Source organism: Mercenaria mercenaria, chromosome 6, assembly GCF_021730395.1.
Source record: "Mercenaria mercenaria strain notata chromosome 6, MADL_Memer_1, whole genome shotgun sequence".
Taxonomy (NCBI): Eukaryota; Metazoa; Mollusca; class Bivalvia; order Venerida; family Veneridae; genus Mercenaria; species Mercenaria mercenaria.
The window spans coordinates 62,367,757-62,390,658 of record NC_069366.1 but is presented as its reverse complement, the minus strand read 5'-3'; the positions used below and the strand labels follow the sequence as shown (position 1 = coordinate 62,390,658).

General features: G+C 35.3%; 2 protein-coding genes across 3 annotated transcripts in view; one reads left to right on the top strand and one right to left on the bottom strand.

The window, feature by feature from the left end:
• The window catches only part of LOC123548718 (transmembrane protein 241-like), a 53,992-nt gene extending 46,383 nt beyond the window's left edge, over positions 1-7,609 (bottom strand). Inside the window, exon 1 of one of the 2 annotated variants that reach the window (XM_053546093.1) lies at positions 7,493-7,609. The gene's annotated coding sequence lies outside the window, so the exon portion shown is untranslated. The remainder of the gene's footprint in view (positions 1-7,492) is intronic. The other variant, XM_053546094.1, reaches the window with a different exon arrangement.
• A 143-nt stretch (positions 7,610-7,752) lies between these two features.
• LOC123548720 (cytochrome b-c1 complex subunit Rieske, mitochondrial-like) lies at positions 7,753-22,633 on the top strand. The gene is made up of 4 exons (XM_045336225.2): positions 7,753-7,971; positions 16,605-16,745; positions 19,735-20,037; positions 22,228-22,633. Exons 1-4 carry the CDS (start codon positions 7,794-7,796, stop codon positions 22,389-22,391), a joined length of 786 nt encoding a protein of 261 aa, XP_045192160.2. The 5' UTR covers positions 7,753-7,793; the 3' UTR covers positions 22,392-22,633.
• The last annotated feature ends 269 nt before the right edge of the window (positions 22,634-22,902 follow it).

Genomic DNA, 22,902 nt, shown 5'->3' with positions numbered 1-22,902 from the left:
TATTCGAAAATCTGCCGAATATTCGAATAGGAAAATCAAATTCAAATATTCGTAAATTAGTGTTTATTAAGTATAGTTTATTTGGAGCAATATAAGCATGCTAATTTTTCAGAATAAAACCGTTTGTTCTGTCGTGTTTGTTTATCGTATATCAAAAGATGTCCAATTAACAAGAAAAATGATATGCATAATTGGCAGGGGCTACCGTTACGGATTAACAGTTTGCAACAGGTGTAAATGTGATACATGTCAAAAATGGTCCAATTAACAAGAAAATTGCAATGCATAATTGACAGCGAGGGGTCATCGTTACGGATTAACAGTTTGCACCAGGCGTAAATGTGATATCTTTTGTTCATTTGGCGCCTGTTTTATGTAACAAATTTTAGATTTTTTTTTTCAAAAACAATACCAAACTTGTAGATATTGGCGATATTTTTGCAAAATTTTGTTTAACATTTCATACCGTCCACTGAAACGGTTTACATCCACAGCGCCCGGGCAATCGGCCATATTTGAAATAAATTTTGAAGTAGTTTATAATAAAATCAAGAAATAATATATGATCATGTTGAAGGAGGATTAGTCTGCCTTCGTTAAGTTTGTCGGCTTTTTACACGCTGATTGAAAATTTTCAAAATGGCGGCGGTAATACAACAGCGCGACACGTGCTTGAATTGGACGACCTGCTATTTTTAGATAAAGTTGCGACGGTCTAAAGTTTAATCAATTTGAATGTTTTTTCTAAAAATTTGAATTAGTTAAATATGTTCATGATTATACTTACGGAGTCGTTAAATAAAACACTAGGGTCGGCGGGTCTAACTAAGTAGGGTCGGGTTACCCAAAACAAACATTTTTAGGTCTTATTACGTACGATGATTCATGTTTTAAAAAGCGGAATATATTGTGTATATGCCAATCACTTAATAAAAATTTAAAAGTTCCATTAAAACATGCCGAATATTCGAATATATTCGAATATGGCAAACCGAATATTCGAATACTGATTTCAGTATTCGTTCCCATCCCTACAAAATATACATTCAAAAAATGTTAGCGAGGCAATTTTATGCTTTAATGTAAACATAAATTAATTTTCAGAGATGTAATCGTTACAAACACATTGTACATGTACCAGATAACGTTCTCACAATTTCATTGGGGATTTCCTAACAGAAATATGCAGAATAAGGACAGTGACAATCAAAAGTTATCACGCGGTCCCAAAACGTTCTATTATTGAACTAAGTAGGGGATAGACTCAATTTTCATTTGTTGATGTATGAAAAATAACACAAGCGAATGTTTAAAATGTATATCGGAATGTCAGTCTGCATGCCAGTTAAACCCAGAAATGTCATAAATTAGCTATATAGCTAAATCTAGCTAGAAGTAGCTATAAATCCAATAACAATTATGCAAAATATCTCAAAATAAAATGTGAGTGTATATCAAAATCCCCTTGATCAAAATCCCCTCCACTGAAAAATGACTGGGTGTTACAAAATCCCCTTCATACTTTTGCAGGCGGTATCATAATCCCCTCTGTAATTTTCATTACAGATATATAGATATCAGTGCTCCAAATTAAATTATGTTTGCTAAAGGCATTGTATTTACGTGCTTTATGCAATAGACTTTTAAATTGTGTATAGTTGTATTTGAACTTGATGAAATAAGTAAAAATCACAGAGGGGATTATGATACCCCCTGCAAAAGTATGAAGGGGATTTTGTAACACCCTGTCAGTTTTCAGTGAAGGGGATTTTGATCAAGGGGATTTTGATTGTCTCCCGGCTATAATCGCGTCCAAATGGTTTATAAGATGAAAGACAATAACACAAAACCAAAATCTTTGTGGTCACATTTTTAATAAATGCAGCAGTATTTTGCGATAGATACATATCTAAATGACTACTTTATTTTTTACTAGTGATAATCGTCGTAGTATAGACCTATTTATAAATTTATGACTTAACGCAAAAACTTGCAACATGTACTGAAACTGAAACTGCATGGATCTCAATTCTTTGTGATTATCTTTTGTCTCATAAACCATTTGAAAGGGACAATAACTATTTTATATTTGATATTGACATATTTTGAACAACTGTTATTGATTTTATAGCCATTTCCAGCTATACATAGCTACATTTAGCTATATAGCTAATTTGTGACTTTTCTGGGACCTGTTAAAGAATGATATGAAAATTTATACAATAATTCAAGTCTGTAGTGATAGTAGGTTTATAGGCCACTTCCTACAGCCTTGCTGTTGGGTTAACCCTTTAGCGACATGGTTGAGTGTCCGCCTACAGATCTTGAGGTCCGGGGTTCGAGCCCCAGAAGGGGCCTTGGTATTTTCTGTCCAAGAGTTTACTTTAATGGTTTCAGAAGTGTTTGATGGACTCATGCAGTGTGCATGGAGTGTCATTCTGGAGAGCTGGTAAGCTCTGAAAAGTAAAGGGGGAGAAGTGTAGTAATAGTATAGGTTTATAGGCCACTTCCAACAGCCTTGCTGTTGGGTTAACCCTTTAGTGACATGGTTGAGTGTCCGCCTACAGATCTCGAGGTCCAGGGTTCGAGCCCCAGTACAGTAGGGACCTTGGTATTTTCTCTCATAGGAATTACTTTATGTCTAAAGGGTACGCCTAAAGTGCGCAATGGAGGTAAAGTGCGCAGTGGAGGTAAAGTGTGCAATGGAACCATTTTTTTTTTTAGTAACGATTTAACACATGTATCTATCTTAGGAATATGACATTGGAATAGTAATTAAATGATATAAAGGAAACACAAACATCAAATATTTTTAATATTTTTACATTTTATTTTTTTAGATTTCTGTTAAATGTATTTAATTCAAGTGTTTGTATATATGTTTCTAACATAATTTATATCATTTTTTATAAACACGTTTAAACTGAACAGAAATATAACAAGAGGACCATGATGGTCCTGAATCGCTCACCTATCTCCACATGACCCAGTGTTCAACTGAGTATGACATCGTTATTTCTATTATTTGACATAGTGACCTAGTTTTTGAGCACATGTGACCTAGATATCATCAAGATAAAAAATTCTGACCAATTTTTATGAAGATCCATTGAAAAATATGGCCTCTAGAGAGGTCACAAGGTTTTTCTATTATTTGACCTAATGACCTAGTTTTTGAAGGCACGTGACCCACTTTTAAACTTGACCTAGATATCATCAAGGTGAACATTCTCACCAATTTTCATGAAGATCTCGTGAAAAATATGGCCTCTAGAGAGGTCACAAAGTTTTTCTATTTTTCGACCTACTGACCTAGTTTTTGACCGCACATGACCCAGTTATGAACCTGACCTAGATATCATCAAGCTGAACATTCTCACCAATTTTCATGAAGATCCATTGAGAAATATGGCCTCTAGAGAGGTCACAAGGTTTTTTCTATTTTTAGACCAACTGACCTAGTTTTTGACCCCACGTGACCCAGTTTCGAATCTGACTTAGATATCAACAAGATGAACATTCTGACCAATATTCATGAAGATCTCATGAAAAATATGGCCTCTAGAGAGGTCACAAGGTTTTTCTATTTTTAGATCTACTGACCTAGTTTTTAACCCCATGTGACCCAGTTTCGAACTTGACCTAGATATCTTCAAGGTAAACATTCTGACCAATTTTCATGAAGATCCTTTGAAAAATATCGCCTCTAGAGAGGTCACAAGGTTTTCCTATTTTTAGACCTACTGACCTAGTTTTTGACCGCACATGACCCAGTTTCGAACTTGACCTAGAAATCATCAAGGTGAACATTCTGACCAATTTTCATGAAGATCCATTGAGAAATATGGCCACTAGAGAGGTCACAAGGTTTTTCTATTTTTAGATCTACTGACCTAGTTTTTGACCCCACATGACCCAGTTTCGAACTTGACCTAAATATCATCAAGATGAACATTCTGGCCAATATTCATGAAGATCTCATGAAAATTATGGCCTCTAGAGAGGTCACAAGGTTTTTCTATTTTTAGATCTACTGACCTAGTTTTTAACCCCACGTGACCCAGTTTCGAACTTGACCTAGATATCATCAAGATGAACATTCTGACCAATTTTCATGAAGATGCATTGAGAAATATGGCCTCTAGAGAGGTCACAAGGTTTTTCTATTTTTAGACCTAATGACCTAGTTTTTGACCCTACGTGACCCAGTTTCGAACTTGACCTAGATATCATCAAGATAAACATTCTGACCAATATTCATGAAGATCTCATGAAAAATATGGCCTCTAGAGAGGTCACAAGGTTTTTTTATTTTTAGACCTACTGACCTAGTTTTTGACCCCACGTGACCCAGTTTCGAACTTGACCTAGATATCATCAAGGTGAACATTCTGACCAATTTTCATGAAGATCTTGTGAAATATATGGCCTCTAGAGAGGTCACAAGGTTTTTCTATTTTAGACCTACTGACCTAGTTTTTGATGGCACGTGACCCAGTTTCGAACTTGACCTAGATATCATCAAGATGAACATTCTGACCAACTTTCATAAAGATCCCATGAAAAATGTGACCTCTAGAGTGGTCACAAGCAAAAGTTTACGGACGCACGCACGGACGGACGCACGGACGGACGACGGACACCGCGCGATCACAAAAGCTCACCTTGTCACTTTGTGACAGGTGAGCTAAAAAAAACAAGAGCTGTCCGTAAGACAGCCAAGCTCGACTATTCGAAATATTGTCCCAGAAGCAGGAAAATATTACCCAAAAAGGTTAAATATCAAAAGAGTTTCAAGTTCAAAAGGGGGAATAATTTGACCAAAATGCATATCAGTTATGGGACTTGCTGCTATCAACTAGTTTTATAACACCGAAGGCACATGTGAAGTTCCAACTTGCATGTAAAACTTTAACCAGAATTTTTAAAGTCCAAAAGGGGGCATAATTTGCCCAAAATACATGCCAGAGTTATGGGACTTGATCCAGTGAGGTTAGTAATTGATCTAGAAAAAGAAAAAATAAGTTTCAAATCTATATGCCTTTTAGTAATAGCTGTATGTACTTGCACACAAAACTTTAACCAGAATTTGCTTAGTCCAAAAGGGGACATAATTTGGCCAAAATGAAGGTCAGAGTTATGGGACTTGCTGCTATCAACTAGTTTTATAACCCCGAAGACACATGTGAAGTTTCAAATCAATATCTGCATTAGTTTTGGAGATAATAACTTGCATGTAAAACTTTAACCAAAATTTTCTAAGTCTAAAAGGGGGCATAATTTGCTCAAAAAAACACGTCAGAGTTATGGGTCTTGACCCAGTGAGGTTGGTAATTGATCTAGAAAATGAAAAAATAAGTTTCAAATCTATATGCCTTTTAGAAATAGTTGTATGTACATGCACGCAAAACTTTAACCAGAATTTTCTAAGTCCAAAAGGGGGCATAATTTGGCCAAAATGAAAGTCAGAGTTATGGGACTTGCTGCTATCAACTAGTTTTATAACCCCGAAGACACATGTGAAGTTTCAAATCAATATCTGCATTAATTTTGGAGATAGTAACTTGCATGTAAAACTTTAACCAAAAGGGGGCATAATTTGCTCAAAATACATGTCAGAGTTATGGGACTTGACCCAGAGAGGTTGGTAATTGACCTAGAAAAAGAAAAAATAAGTTTCAAAGCTATATGCCTTTAATTGATGGCTGTATGTACTTGCATGCAAAAACTTAACCAAGGTGTGACGCCGATGCCGACGCCAGGGTGAGTAGAATAGCTAGACTATTCTTCGAATAGTCGAGCTAATAAAATGTAAAATTATCTGATGTTAGTGTTTCCTATGATCATTTAATTGCCATTTCAATGACATTTCCTTTAAACAGATAATTTTCCTGTAAAAATGGTTCCATTGCGCACTTTAGGCATACCGATGTCTAAATACAAAATTTATCAACCAATCTTCTATATCCTAAAATCCACTATACCCTAAATCACTGTATTTATTCTGCAAACAGAGATAACATTTTGAACAATTATACAAAACATAAATTTACTAATTTAATGTTGCTTTCTTGCCGACTTTAAATAAAAACTCATCTTATCTTAGATATAGTGCTATAGTGTTTCATATGTTTGTGTCTTGCCGACTTGAAATAAAACTTATTGTATTGTATTGTATCTGGAACAACTGATACGGGGACTGGAAACCTGCATTTATCTTATCTTATGCTGTCGTCCAATCGAAGCGTATGCCGTAGGTTATTCTGCTATTACTCAAACACTTACGCCTTACAGTTTAACTCGTCCTTTCAGTGAAAATCTGGTAAAGCATTTTTTGAATTTTTTGTTGAAAACAAAAGTTCTGCCATGAAATTATTGCCTGCATCTGTTTTTAAATGGAAAATATCTACATTAATGTTACTTTTCGCCCTGTGAAAATGGCTAAATCTAGACTTGTCTTACCCAGAGAGAAAGATGTCGTTTTTACATGATATTTGCCTTGTTGATTCAGAGTATTTAGAACAAAAAAATTAGGACATATTTTAATGAAAATAGCAAGTCAAAACTGTAAACTGTTGCCTGAAAATATTTGTTTATGATATTGCTCTGTTCTTCACCATTTAAATGCGTGTTAAACCTAGATGATTTTCTGCAGTTTTATCTAAAAGTTCGGAATACTAAATGTAACTTTGTTGTCGGCCTTTTTTTTAAAATATATTGTTATTTTAGTTTAAATACATTGTATTTTTCACACATCAGTTTTAAGATTAAATTTATTAAACAAATTTTTGGATTAAAAAAAAACAATTTTGTTTGAAACATTCCTTACGTTCAAGAAGAATGTTTGTTTCTGTATGTAGAAATCTGACATTATAAACAATAATTATAATTACGGCTCTACAAGATTAAGAAAAGTGTCAGCTTTCTGCTATTTTCCATTTTTTTTATTCAAATCCAACAAAAATCGGCCCTTTGATAAAGGTTTGAAGTTACGTGGTAAAATATTTCTTCAGGGAAGTGAGCTCGAGTTAATTCATAATAATTAAGCATATCACCACATGCAGTCGCATGCTGTTTTTACTTCAGAATCCCTTTAGATCAATCTCTGATCATCTAAGTATCGCCACTTAATATGTGACTGGTAAACCCTTTGAACAGTAAGTGTTATAGCTCCTTGATTAACATGAGGTAATATGCTAATTACACGCTAATCGATAGTGGAGAAAACAAAATATCGATCACTAACGACTGGTCGATATTTACAGGTATGGACGACAGAATAATACAGATAAATGTATTGATTTATACGGAGTTTCTACTCCCCGTATTAGACCTTCCCGATTGTATTGTAGTGCTGTGACTGTCTAACTATCCGAATTCTAATACAGTTGTCAAAAAAATGTTACGGTTTTGCTGTAGGTAGAGCTATTTATATATATATAAGGTTAGTTATTCACATGAAAACCTCATATAGTACAACAAATAATACTACCATAAGGTAGACTTCATTGCATTTGAAAGATATTTCACTACCGTGATCATATTTGACTCGATGACGTTGTCGCAATGTGCTTGGTTCGAATTGTTATGTGCACGAAACCGATGACTCAACTGCCGCCAAATTAATTCTTCACACTTTATATAATTGTTATTTTGTAAAATGAAAGAACAGTATTTAAACCATAAGCTTTTATATGTTAATTGTGTTCTTAAAAGGAATTTAATTATTTATTACTTTTACGACCTTTATCGCAAGTAGTTGACCTTCTTCCGCCGTAGGACATTGTTCGAAAATGATTTCGATACCGAAATCAGCGGTGTTCACCGCAGCCACACAAATTGTAAATAGTAATGCAGTCTCAGCATCACCAGTTTTATCCAATAAACTCAATAAATTATTTGTATACAAAACTAACAAGGAGAAATCGAACCTGCCGAAGTCGGCAATATCCGCAGTTGCCGGAATAGGAGGTAATGTTGTAGTCATGACTCTCACTCACAGCAAAGTTAATGCTCTTAAAACCAATTGATGATGATAACAGACAAAGTGATATTGTTAGATGATGGTGCTAATTTATATTTGTTGGTTATGTACATAATCATTTAGATGGATAATAAATTGCTAGGCCCAGGGGTTCTGGTCAAAATGTACCCTCGTGGTAAAGTCACCTGCATAAAATACTCGCAAGGGTGTCATGCAGTATTTATAGATAGAAATGTACCCAGAAAGACCAAAATGTACCCACTTTAAAAATATCAGATATACTCTTAAGGTTCAAGTAAAGTGTTTGAGACCACCCCTTCGGTAAATTTTCATTTTGGAAATTATACCCGACAGACCCATAATAAAAATTAATATTCATAACATATATCCTGTTTTCTCATATTCTCGGGGGCCTAAGGGGTTGTTTTTATTCCCAGTAACAGAATAACCATTTCATAAACAACATGTGGATGTTATTTTGTAGAAAATTCACTTGTCTTTCAGATGGAGTCATAAAATGTTACAGAAATTATCCCATTTAATTATTTTGTTACTTTATTTGATACCACCCTCACACGCAGAAATGGACCAAGAGTTTCTTGTATTCCCGTAGATTTAGATTTGACTTTTCATCACAAATAAGTTGTAGAATTTAAAACATTAAAATTACCATTGTGTAATAAAAAGATATATTCTGTAGTAAATACATCAAGAAATATATGACAATTAATTGCATAATCAATAATTTATGGCAAATTTGCTAACACCACCAGAAAAAAATAATGATTTTTTTGAAAATCGGGCAAAATGCCGATAGTTTCTTCAGTATGCGTTCAGATCACTTGAAATTTTCAGTGTGTCAGTTTTGAACCATTCCTGTGTAGAAAATAACAATCATTAAATTATTTGACAACTTTAAGGCAAAAAACGAGAAGATGAGAAACCCTGAGAATACGAGAAACGGGGATATAGGGAGTTGTTCAGAAGAAGTAGAAAATACTTTATATAGAGGTCACCTTGTTTGGTAATATGTATTTTGTCTTACAATTTTGCAATGTACATGGTTTGTAACCCTGGAGTACCTGGACAAACATGTTAGACACACAATGATAAGAAAAGTAATTATGGCCTCTAGAGAGGTCACAAGGTTTTTCTATTTTTAGATCTACTGACCTAGTTTTTAACCCCACGTGACCCAGTTTCGAACTTGACCTAGATATCATCAAGATGAACATTCTGACCAATTTTCATGAAGATGCATTGAGAAATATGGCCTCTAGAGAGGTCACAAGGTTTTTCTATTTTTAGACCTAATGACCTAGTTTTTGACCCTACGTGACCCAGTTTCGAACTTGACCTAGATATCATCAAGATAAACATTCTGACCAATATTCATGAAGATCTCATGAAAAATATGGCCTCTAGAGAGGTCACAAGGTTTTTTTATTTTTAGACCTACTGACCTAGTTTTTGACCCCACGTGACCCAGTTTCGAACTTGACCTAGATATCATCAAGATGAACATTCTGACCAATTTTCATGAAGATCTTGTGAAAAATATGGCCTCTAGAGAGGTCACAAGGTTTTTCTATTTTTAGACCTACTGACCTAGTTTTTGATGGCACGTGACCCAGTTTCGAACTTGACCTAGATATCATCAAGATGAACATTCTGACCAACTTTCATAAAGATCCCATGAAAAATGTGACCTCTAGAGTGGTCACAAGCAAAAGTTTACGGACGCACGCACGGACGGACGACGGACACCGCGCGATCACAAAAGCTCACCTTGTCACTTTGTGACAGGTGAGCTAAAAAAAACAAGAGCTGTCCGTAAGACAGCCAAGCTCGACTATTCGAAATATTGTCCCAGAAGCAGGAAAATATTACCCAAAAAGGTTAAATATCAAAAGAGTTTCAAGTTCAAAAGGGGGAATAATTTGACCAAAATGCATATCAGTTATGGGACTTGCTGCTATCAACTAGTTTTATAACACCGAAGGCACATGTGAAGTTCCAACTTGCATGTAAAACTTTAACCAGAATTTTTAAAGTCCAAAAGGGGGCATAATTTGCCCAAAATACATGCCAGAGTTATGGACTTGATCCAGTGAGGTTAGTAATTGATCTAGAAAAAGAAAAAATAAGTTTCAAATCTATATGCCTTTAGTAATAGCTGTATGTACTTGCACACAAAACTTTAACCAGAATTTGCTAAGTCCAAAAGGGGACATAATTTGGCAAAAATGAAGGTCAGAGTTATGGGACTTGCTGCTATCAACTAGTTTTATAACCCCGAAGACACATGTGAAGTTTCAAATCAATATCTGCATTAGTTTTGGAGATAATAACTTGCATGTAAAACTTTAACCAAAATTTTCTAAGTCTAAAAGGGGGCATAATTTGCTCAAAAAAACACGTCAGAGTTATGGGTCTTGACCCAGTGAGGTTGGTAATTGATCTAGAAAATGAAAAAATAAGTTTCAAATCTATATGCCTTTTAGAAATAGTTGTATGTACATGCACGCAAAACTTTAACCAGAATTTTCTAAGTCCAAAAGGGGGCATAATTTGGCCAAAATGAAAGTCAGAGTTATGGGACTTGCTGCTATCAACTAGTTTTATAACCCCGAAGACACATGTGAAGTTTCAAATCAATATCTACATTAGTTTTGGAGATAATAACTTGCATGTAATTATTTTGTTACTTTATTTGATACCACCCTCACACGCAGAAATGGACCAAGAGTTTCTTGTATTCCCGTAGATTTAGATTTGACTTTTCATCACAAATAAGTTGTAGAATTTAAAACATTAAAATTACCATTGTGTAATAAAAAGATTTATTCTGTAGTAAATACATCAAGAAATATATGACAATTAATTGCATAATCAATAATTTATGGCAATTTGCTAACACCACCAGAAAAAAATAATGATTTTTTGAAAATGGGGCAATCCCGATATTTTCTTCAGTATGCGTTCAGATCACTTGAAATTTCAGTGTGTCTGTTTTGAACCATTCCTGTGTAAAAATTAAACAATCATTAAATTATTTGACAATTTTAAGGCAAAACGAGAAGATGAAAAACCCTGAGAATACGAGAAACGGGGATATAGGGAGTTTGTTCAAAGAAGTAGAAAATACTTTATATAGAGGTCCCTTGTTTGGTAATATGTATTTTGTCTTACAATTTTGCAATGTACATGGTTTGTAACCCTGGAGTACCTGGACAAACATGTTAGACACACAATGATAAGAAAAGTAATGACAAAATACATACTATATTGCACAAGTATGAGTAAAACCAAATAAAAAGTGCATCAAGAGTTTATAAGATTGAAAACCCAATGTGCATTTCCGTGTTTTAAAGCATGAGATAGGTACACTTCATACAATTTATTAGTAAAATTGAAAATTCAGTATAGATGAAACATAATAATTTGAATTTATCATGTCATATTACATTCCAATTATGATGGTTGCACTTATAAGAGAAAAACATTTCACCGGTATGAGCTTTTTCATTATTCTGATATTGGCAGATATGTTTGTTAGTACAAAGGAATTATACTGTTACATAATCGCTGATAAGCAGCAGATAAGACAGGAGTTGTTTATTGAATTGGAAGGGGGTGGGGGGGACACTTATATAGTAGCCGATCTAGATGTACCCAAGTAATAAGTTAAAAGGTACCCAAATTAAGAAGTTAAAATGTACCCAAAATGTTATAATTTATAAATATAGTTGTATTATATAGCTACAAAGGTAAAACTTTCACAAAATACTAGTGTATTTCTTTTCAAACTAAACTGGATTGCTAAAATGTATCAAAGCTGATATATTTTCTAATACACGTTATGAACTAAAACATCAAAGGAGTTTTTAAAGAGATTTTCTACTCGCATTTTTTTATTCTTATTCGAATTTCGTGAGTTAGTGACCGCTTAATTTGATCCCTGATCCCGAGAACTGCAACATATCGGACAAAATGGCGTCTTTAAAAAAATACAGGCACAGAATCCAGAAATTGATGAAAATACATGCCTGCGGAACGTACAGTAAGCAAAAATGAGTACTAAATGAAGAGGTCCTATCTTACTATAAATGATAAATGGTGAAGATTAGTGCCTAGCTTGTAAAACAGCGTGTTAAACTGGTAGTTTTACAGAGGTTTTTAGCTCGACTATTCGAAGAATAAGTAGAGCTATCCTACTCACCACGGCGTCGGCGTCACACCTTGGTTAAGTTTTTCGTACCAGTCCACATTTTGACAAAGTCTTTTGAGATAAAGCTTTGAAACTTTCAACACTTGTTTACCATCATCATGGCCAGTTATAGGCAAGAGCGCATAACTCCATCAAGGATTTTGGCTGAATTATGGCCCCTTTTGACTTAGACATCATGGTAATTTTTGGGACCAGTTCAATTTGACAAAGTCTTTTAAGATAAAGTTTTGAAAATTCAAACTTGTTAACCATCCCCATGGCCGCTATAGGCAAGAGTATGTAACTCCATCAGGAATTTTGGCTGAATTATGGCCCGTTTCGACTTAGAAATCTGGTTAAGTTTTCGTACCAGTTCATATTTAGACAAAGCCCTTTTGAGATAAAGCTTTGAAACTATCAACACTTTTTAAACCTCACCATGTCCAGTATAGGCAAGAGCACATAACTCCATCAAGGATTTTGGCTGAACATGGCCCCTTTTTGACTTAGAAATCGGGGTTAAATTTTTCGTCCCATTTTCATATTTTGACAAAGTCTTTTGAGATAAAGCTTTGAAACTTCAGCACCTGTTTACCATCATCAGTCCAGTTATAGGCAAGAGTACATAACTCCATCAAAGATTTTGGCTGAATTATGGCCCCTTTTGACTTAGAAATCTTGGGTTTAAAGTTTTCGTATCAGTTTCATATTTTTTGTAAAGTGTTGACATACAGTTGAACTTAAATGGCTCGAACTCGGATCTTTCGAACAACCCGGGTTTCACTCGAATTCTTCGCCCGGGGTCCCAAATTTATTCCTTCTTTATTCATTATAGTTCTACCTCGATCGCTCGAACTTCGATAATTCGAACTCTCGAACTCATTTGGTGGTCCCCTCGGCTTAATTACAGTGATTAATTACACCTATTCAGTCGAACAGAAAATTTTTGCCGGGATGGCTTGTATTTCAAAGTTTTTTACACTTCTGCCGACATTCGCCAAGCTTCCCCTTAACCGGCGCGTGCGAAATTTTTCCCACACATTTAACGTAATTAGCGTCGGTATAAACGACAAACAAGTTAATTTTAAAACAAAAGTGACTTTGTCACTGCAATGCTTAAAGGGGCTTTGATTTATACGAATAAAATTATTTAAAATGATTGAGCAATGTCCCATACTACGTCTGTCTTATTTTTTTGCATAAAAACGGGAGATCCGACGTCAACAGCAGGGCTGAACAATTTAGTAAAGGACCCGGATACGGGGGGATATAGCTAGTCGGCAAACTGGAAAGCAATATATTGATAATATTTGTACTGGACTATGATTCAAAAAAGGTTTGTTATTCATGTCTTTCTAATGATGCTGTCTTCACCAAATTCTTATAATTATATTAGGTTTTATCTGCTGGTTTTTTTCGTATCATGTCATGTTTGAAAATAAATAATAAAGCATATTTCAGCGTTCGTTTTTTTTTTAATCTCGTATCGTACACGCATTTAGGTAAAAATTGGCAATATATTACGGTGTAAGGTTGTAACACATCGTGCCCTCGAATTTCCCAAATTTAAAATGGCCGCCCATTTGGATGGCTCGAACAACGGAAAACTCGAATAATTCCAGGGGACCCTCGAGTTCAAACCCATCGAGTTCGCTGAAATTTATGGCTTTTTAAACTTTTATCACTTGTTTAGTAAATAGTCCTCTATCGTAGGAAAGAGAACATAACTCTGTCATCTATTTTGGCTGAATTTGGCCCTTTTTTGGACTTTGAAATGGTTTGTTTTCATACAAGTCCATGTTTTGTCAAAACTATTTGACATGGCTTTTAAACTTTGAACACTTGTTTATCTTTATGTTTTCCCGTCTGTAGCAAGAGTACATAACTATTTTGGTGAATTATGGCCCTTTTTGGACTTGAAATTGGCTCTAATTTGCCGTTTTAGTGCAAGACTTATCGAAATTCAAAGTAATACAGGAACATTGTTTGTCTAGTCTTTTTATTTTCTTTGTCTGAATATCCGTGGAAATATTTTGACCCCATTCTTCAATCAATTCTTCGAATAGTCGAGCGCGCTGTCATCAGACAGCTCTTGTTTATTTTCTGGTCCAGTGGATTGTTTTTCGGTCCGGCAGATTTTTAGACATTGCCGGACAGAACGTCCGGGCATTTTCTCCAACTTTCCGAAAGTCTGATGTTATGCCTGTTGTCTGACTTAGAAAGTATGAAACAGACGAAGGGCACTGTCTTGCGAAAACAGCTCCTTTTAATCCTCCCGTCACAAATGGTGGGTGGGGGAGGGGGGTATAGGAATGGAGGAACGGTCTCCGTCTGTAACATTTTGTATCCGCTAAAACTTGGGTCAAATGATCACCTCATCAAGACGATGTGCAGAACTCATGAGTCAGACATATTGGCTCAAGGTCAATGTCACAACTCAAGGTCAAAGGTTTGAGCCTTCCATTTTGAATCTGCTCCGTATCTTCTATAAACCCCTTAAAGGATTTTCCAATTCATTGATGTTGTCGTACATGGACTATAAAATATACTTAACTATGTCAATGCATCCACCCAGTACCACCAACCCTTTCAGTATCCATATCAGCGGCAAGGCACATCCCTTTCCACCAATTACCCCCACCCCCAAGAAACAACCCCTCACTCAAAATCTTGTTTTAGTTTCTTGCAATTTCATTAGATGTTGCTTTGATCTCGCAAAAAACTGCTAGATCTTAAATTGTATTTATTTCTTTTTTTGCTTCAGGAACAACCTGTATTAGTTGCAACAAAATAAAACATTACTGTTGCTGAATTTAGTGTGAAACTAGAAAAGAAAGAAATAAGATTAAGAGTTAGCAGTTTTGCTTGAGTATATTTTCATCCTTTCAAACTGGAGGGATCCCTTGTATTGGTAAGGGACACCAAATTTTACAGGAAGGGGGCCCTCTGGGACATCACTGAAAAAAGTTAGTGTCAAGGCCTGAGTTCATTCAGTTCAACCATCATAAGACTTACATAGTTCAACCATCATAAGACTCTGTGATATCCAAAAAACATTCATGCAAAACCTATAGGTTGTATTTTCACTATCATATGATAAAATTATGCCTGAACAAAAACTGTTTATTTGAAAGAATGAATATCATTTGTAACAGTCTCAGAAAAAATGTGCAGCCTCGACCGGGACTCAGACTTCGGCTTACTGTGCCAACACTCTACAAATTGATTTACAAAGGCCACCTGATACGAGAACCGCTACACACCTTCCATTTTATTGCAAGACATTGGCACTCCTGACTTGTGTCTGCAGCAGACTGTTAACCAAATTCAGATGCACACCCCAGCCAAACTGCTTCGCCTCTCATGGGCTACAAGGTTGAACATCTGTGTAGAACCTCCAAATGTAACAGTCTCAGGAAAAATGTGCGGCCTTCACCGGGACTCGAACTTGGACCTTCGGCTTACCGTGCCAACGCTCTACCAGTTGAGCCGAGGCCACCCGATACGAGAACTGCTACACATATTTTCTTGGATTTCATCTTTCTGTTAAAATGACCATAATACTGTAATATTTATTTTGAGTCAGCAAGAGTACATTTACAACCGACTATGATAACAATAGTAAACAGCATCAACATATAAAGTATGATAAGCTGTAAAAGGGAATAAGTGTAAGAATGATTTGAGTTATAATAGCAGCCAAGTGGCACAAATCTTCAGACACGTCAGTCTATTTTCAAAATGATAATAAAATATGTATAGATGTCAACATTGAACGGATTGTTAAGAAAATATCTATGTGTAAAAAACAAGCAGTAGGTAAAATCAGACATTTATCATAGCTAGTTAAAAGTTCAGAGAAATAAATTGAATTTTATAATGATTTACTAAAATAATACAAACAGGTGCTGTTAAGTTGTTTGTAACATGTGATATGGCCAACAGCAGTGCCTGAGGCATAGTGTATTATTGTCACTGATCCCTACCACTTGTGTATTGTCATTGACTTCTCATCTTAATGTTAACACAAATGGATTGGTATGAAGGGATTATGATAGTATTCTAGTGGGTATAGCATATCTGAAGAATAAAATATATTGGTCTGACTCATGATTCCCCGTATTTTCCACCATCACTTTAATGCCAACCCTGCAACTCAAGGTCAAAGGTTTGAGCCTCCATTTTGTGTCCGCTCTGTATCTCCTAAACCTCTTGAACTTTGAAGGATTTTCAAATTCATTGATGTCATAATACATCCGATATTAAAACTTCTTTCAGCGTTATGAAAGGCTTGTAGATGGCTTTCTTATAAGATTAACTTATTGCCAGGCATTTCTTGCCCTTTAAAGCCGGTGCAGTTTAAGATATAGAAATCATATGTTTAATTTGAATCTTTATTTCTTATTTTAGGACCTTCACAGGTGAGGTTAGTTCATACAGATATTCGAGTGCCAGACTTTGCCGATTACAGAAAGGAAGGAAATCTCGACAACAAAAAATCTAATACAAATGAAGCACCTACTCGAAACTTCAGTTATTTACTTGCTGGAGGTAAGAAATTACCATGAATATTACTTTTGTTAAAAAAAAATTGTATCACAGACAGTGATTTGTTGTTAAATAAAATGATCTTTTTTAGTTCAGATGGAAAGGAATTATATCACTGACTGTGTGCAGCTTGAGTGATATAATAATGTGCATCTAAACGACGATGATTTTATTCGAGAGCAGATCGCTGTCTGAGATATATCATTTTGATTCTAACATTATCAAGGATTATTATGTACATCTTTGACAACATCTACTCGGTATTTGCCTATTTTATGTCAGTGGGATTCATTTCCAGAACACACTACAAAGTTTGATTCTATGACATAATAATTTTGATGTACTGACAGTGAATTGTTGCATGATAACGCAGAATTTTCAGTTTTCTAAATGTTTAGTAGGAAATCAAATGGGGTTAAAAGTGTTAGAATTTATGATAGACCGGTAATATATGGGTAACAAAAAGAGTGAGAGATATTTCTTGATTTAAAAAATTGTAGCATTACTCTGTGGGAAATTTAATTGTTAAGTTATACCAAATGGAGCTGCAAAAAAAGTATGATTGTAGCTCTTTCAACAATATTAGTTACTAAGTAGAAATTTTGTAAAGATATACCAGTGAAACACAATACAGACAGGCTCAGATATGTAACTGGTTTAATATTATTTTGTGTTTTCCAGTCATTGTACATGTAATTAGTCGGAGGAGTTGCCCATGGTCTTGGTATAGACAGTTAAAAAAATGCTGCAGAATTGACTCTTTATGGTTGTACTTAATAATACCAAGGCCAAAGTCTTACGGTGTTCAGTGTTTGTGTTGATAATTATAGTCAAAACATGTCCCATCTTTATTTGACTGATGCCCAGAAGAGCATAAAACTGGACGTCCTAAGTTTTGAATCACATGTGAGACACATGTTCCCTTTGATGGTTGTCAGAAGCAATATGCCAAAAGTCATGATTTGTGTATGAACAATATCAGTAACATGTTGAGGTTTATGCTGGTAAGGAATCTTAACAACACTGATTTGGTCTGTTTATAGTATTTATAACTGAGTTCCGCTGTGCTAAATCCAGTGTTAGGGCTTTATGACCAATATGGACCCAGATCAGCCTGCACATGCTTAAGTGTCACATACAAGTGCTGAAATTAATAAACAGTATGGAAGTAGGAATTAATGAACAGTATGGATGTACACTAATCTGGATCCTTGTGGTAGCAGAGACCTGACATTGGTTTTGGGGAATCAGCACTGAATTGGAAAATTATTTGCAACAAAAACAACAGATCTGTTTTTAGCTCACCTGTCACAAAGTGACAAGGTGAGCTTTTGTGATCGCGTGGTGTCCGTCGTCCGTCCGTGCGTCCGTAAACGTTTGCTTGTGACCACTCTAGAGGTCACATTTTTCATGGGATCTTTATGAAAATAGAAAAACCTTGTGACCTCTCTAGAGGCCATATATTTCATGAGATCTTCATGAAAATTGGTCAGAACATTCACCTTGATAATATCTAGGTCAAGTTCGAAACTGGGTTGCGTGCCATCAAAAACTAGGTCAGTAGGTCAAATAATAGAAAAACCTTGTGACCTCTCTAAAGGCCATATTTTTCATGGGATCTGTATGAAAGTCGGTCTGAATGTTCATCTTGATGATATCTAAGTCAAGTTCGAAACTGGGTCACGTGCGGTAAAAAACTAGGTCAGTAGGTCTAAAAATAGATAAACTGTGTGACCTCTCTAGAGGCCATATATTTCATGAGATCTTCATGAAAATTGGTCAGAATGTTCACCTTGATGATATCTAGGTCAAGTTCGAAAGTGGGTCACGTGCCTTCAAAAACTAGGTAAGTAGGTCAAATAATAGAAAAACTTTGTGACCTCTCTAGAGGCCATATTTTTCATGGGATCTGTATGAAAGTTGGTCTGAATGTTCGTCTTGATGATATCTAGGTCAAGGTCGAAAGTGGGTCACGTGCCATCAAAAACTAGGTCAGTAGGTCAAATAATGGAAAAACCTTGTGACCTCTCTAAAGGCCATATTTTTCATGGGATCTGTATGAAAATTGGTTGGAATGTTCATCTTGATGATATCTAGGTCAAGCTGGAAACAGGGTCATGTGCGGTCAAAAACTAGGTCAGTAGGTCTAAAAATAGAAAAACCTTGTGACCTCTCTAGAGGCCATACTTGTGAATGGATCTCCATAAAAATTGGTCAGAATGTTCACCTTGATGATATCTAGGTCAAGTTTGAAACTGGGTCACGTGCCTTAAAAAACTAGGTCAGTAGGTCAAATAATAAAAAAACCTTGTGACCTCTCTAGAGGCCATTCTTTTCATGGGATCTGTATGAAAGTTGGTCTGAATTTTCATCTTGATGATATCTAGGTCAAATTTGAAACTGGGTCAACTGCGGTCAAAAACTAGGTCAGTAGGTCTAAATTATTAAAATCTTTTGACTCTTTTAGAGGCCATATTTTTCAATGGATCTTCAAAAAAATTGATCTGAATGTTCACCTTGATGATATCTAGGCCCAGTTTTTGAAACTGGGTCAGTGCGGTCAAAAACTAGGCCATAAGTATAAAAATAGAAAAACCTTGTGACCTCTCTAGAGGCCATATTTTCATGAGATCTTCATGAAATTAGTGAGAATGTTCACCTTGATGATACTAGGTAAAGGCCCAAAACAGGGTCACGTACCTTCGAAAACTAGGTCAAGAGGTCAAAAAATAAAAAAACCTTGTGACCTCTCTAGAGACCATATTTTTCAAGGGATCTTCATGAAAATTGGTCAAAATTTTTTTATCTTGATAATTCTAGGTCAAGTTCAAAACTGGGTCACATGAGCTCAAAAACTGGGTCACTATGTCAAAATAATAAAAAAAACGACGTCATACTCAAAACTGGGTCATGTGGGAAGAGGTGAGCGATTCAGGACCATCATGGTCCTCTTGTTGTATTAAAACTTTTATGATCTTTTTCTGTTGTTTAGCTGGAGCCCTGGGAGGTGTATATTTAGGAAAGTCAGTGGTTGAAGGAGTGCTTTTCAGTATGGCAGCAACAAAGGATGTGTTGGCTATGGCCAAGGTAGAGGTGAAATTAGATGACATCCCCGAGGGGAAAAATATGGTGTTTAAGTGGCGTGGGAAGCCCCTGTTTGTCAGACATCGTACTTCTGAAGAAATTGACACTGAGAAAGGTGTAAATCTTGGTGAACTTCGGGACCCTCAGCATGATGATGATAGAGTACAGAATCCAAAATGGCTAATTGTTCTTGGTGTTTGTACACATTTAGGTAAGGTGACAGTATGCTAAATAAATTCTTCAGATTTCTAGGGTTTCGTAAGTTAAGTTGCTGGTAAAGGTCTTCATGTGTATGGTGTTGATGCTGCTAAATTGCTAATGATCTTAAAAGAATGGAGGAGTAATTAGCCCACTACCAGATTGGATTGTTGGGGACACAGGATTTCTTAGTTCTGTATTTCCATCAGTCATGTTTGTTCTGAAGCTCATTCAGACATGGAATAATTTTCAAATAACTTTGCAGAAATGTTGACAACATCAAGACCATGTGTCGCCTGCAAGACTAATGCCAAATAAAGCTAAAGGTCACACATGGAGGCTGAATGTTTACTGAGTCTTTTAACAGGGTCTTACTCTGTTTTTGTGTCTTCTGCGTAAATTTGCCATCCATTAAGAGATTTTAATAGTACTTAGCACAAATGCACCTCATAATGAAAGGTCAAGATCTCATTTGAAGGTCAGATGTTAACAGAGTCTGTTAACAGGGTCAACTACCACCAAAGTATTTTAATATTACTTTGAAGGAGTGGTGCCCATAACATTGTGATACATGTCATCTGCAAACCCAAATACCATTAGCTGAAAGGTCAACTTGATACTTTGAAGTGAAGTATTTTAGGTCATTGATGAAATTTTTTCTTGCCTATCAGTAGCTGCCATGCATGGATTAATATTCACATAACTTAGCTAAAGCTTTCATCAGAACAGCACTACCACCTGTCAAAAACTGTAAGCATTAATTGTACATCATTTATGTGAGAAAGTTACAACATGCAATAATTGAGATAATATGTCCCCTAGGCTCTGTATTACATTGTTCATTAACCACTTGTTTTATGCTGTGTGTCACCAGAAGATTTAGACTTACCTAAAGTTTCAATTGCAATTTTAGCTCGACTTTTCAAAGAAAAAGTAGAGCTATTGCACTCACCCCAAGCGTCAGCATCGGTGTTGGTGTCGCCATCGGTTAAAGTTTTTGATACAGTCAAATATCTCTGTTACTATCAAAGCTATTGACTTGAAACTTTAAATATTTATTATCTATCAAAGTCTACACCATGAAAAACAATCTCCATAACTCTGATTTGAATTTTGACAGAGTTATGCCCCTTTTTAACTTAGAATTGTTTGGCTAAAGTTTTATAAAAAATTTTACTGGCAAAGCTCTAATTCAGAGTCAAGCACTGAGAAAAGTCGAGCGTGCTGTCTTATGGACAGCTCTTGTTTAGTAGGCATTTAATTGTATGTATTTAGTATAGTATTGTTTTTAGGTAGATTTAATATAGTATTGTATTTAGGTAGATTTGCATGTTTGATAACTAGAAGTAACAGCATAACGTCATTTACCTGGAAAACATAGAATAAAGCCAGGACCCAGTTTAAACTTAAAAGGAAATGAAACTCAACCTACTAATTAATGGCAACCTATGTGTTTATTTATAAATGAGCAATTTTTATGATTATAAAAATATAGACATATGGCCGAATTTCAAATACTATGACATCATGTATTAATTTTGTGGGTATGTGATTTCATGGTTTTTGGACAAAACAGCTATTTTGTTTGAATATGAATCCATGGATTTCCGCTTTATAAAATCATATGAAAAAGGAAGTTGATTTATTCATCAGAATTAAATTTCAAGGATTGACACATGGCAAAAAGCTTAAAAATCAGTCCCTCACTAATATCAATGGTTTTACAGTACTGTCTTAAAAAATCACATTTCTTGAATCATAAGCAGATACATTTATCTAAAAAAAAACAAACATATGGACATATACTGGTATATTTTATTTGACTATATGTAAGACAATATGCTTTGAAAAAAGTTTCAGTTAAAATTATAAACTCTAAAAAACTTTCTAATGACAAACATGTTTTCAAATTGTGATTTTATAGACTCTGGTATGAAAACCTGCTCTTAAGTCCAAATTTTTCAAATCAGTCTTGCAAAAAAAAAAAAGAGCACAGGATCTACCTTCTTTATTTGCCATATTTTCTCAGTTGATCCTGAAGTTTTAAAATAATAAGGGTTTTATCAAATTCTACATTGTAGAAAAAAAAAGATCAAAATATGCAGAAGAACCTAAAGGGTATTGCATAATTATAACTATTATTGATAAATCACGAAGAGCTATAAAATATGTTTTATATAACAATGTGAACTTCTTATTTTAGGCTGTGTGCCTGTGGCAGAAGCAGGTGACTTTGGCGGCTATTATTGTCCATGCCATGGATCCCATTATGACACCTCTGGTAGAATCAGGAAAGGTCCAGCACCACTCAACTTGGAAGTTCCGTTTTACGAGTTTTTAGATGATACCACAGTCGTTGTCGGTTAACATCAGTATTGATTAGGACTTGAATATGTGAATGCGCAAAATGTTTTGGAAGTTTACAAACATGTTAAACTGGTAGTACATTTAATTGGAACTGAAATTTAATCTGAAAATTTTCTTTGATCTTCACCAATGTTCTTTTAAGAAAGAATACACCAGTGTTGACTCTATTTTGACATTATGTGATACCTTTAATAATCTTATGTAAGTATGAAGTTGAATAGTAAATGTTATTGTGAAGTGTTCATTTATTTGTTTTTACTATACCTCTATTACAGGGTTTACTTTTTAGCTCACCGGAGCAATGCTCGGGTGAGTTATTGTGATCGCTCAATGTCTGGCATCTGTCGTCTGTCAGTTGTCTGTCGTCTGTCAACATTTAGCTTGTGTATGTGACAGAGGCTGTATTTTTAGCTCGACTATTCGAAGAATAGTCTAGCAATTCTACTCACCCTGGCGTCGGCGTCGGCGTCACACCTTGGTTAAGTTTTTGCATGCAAGTACATACAGCTAT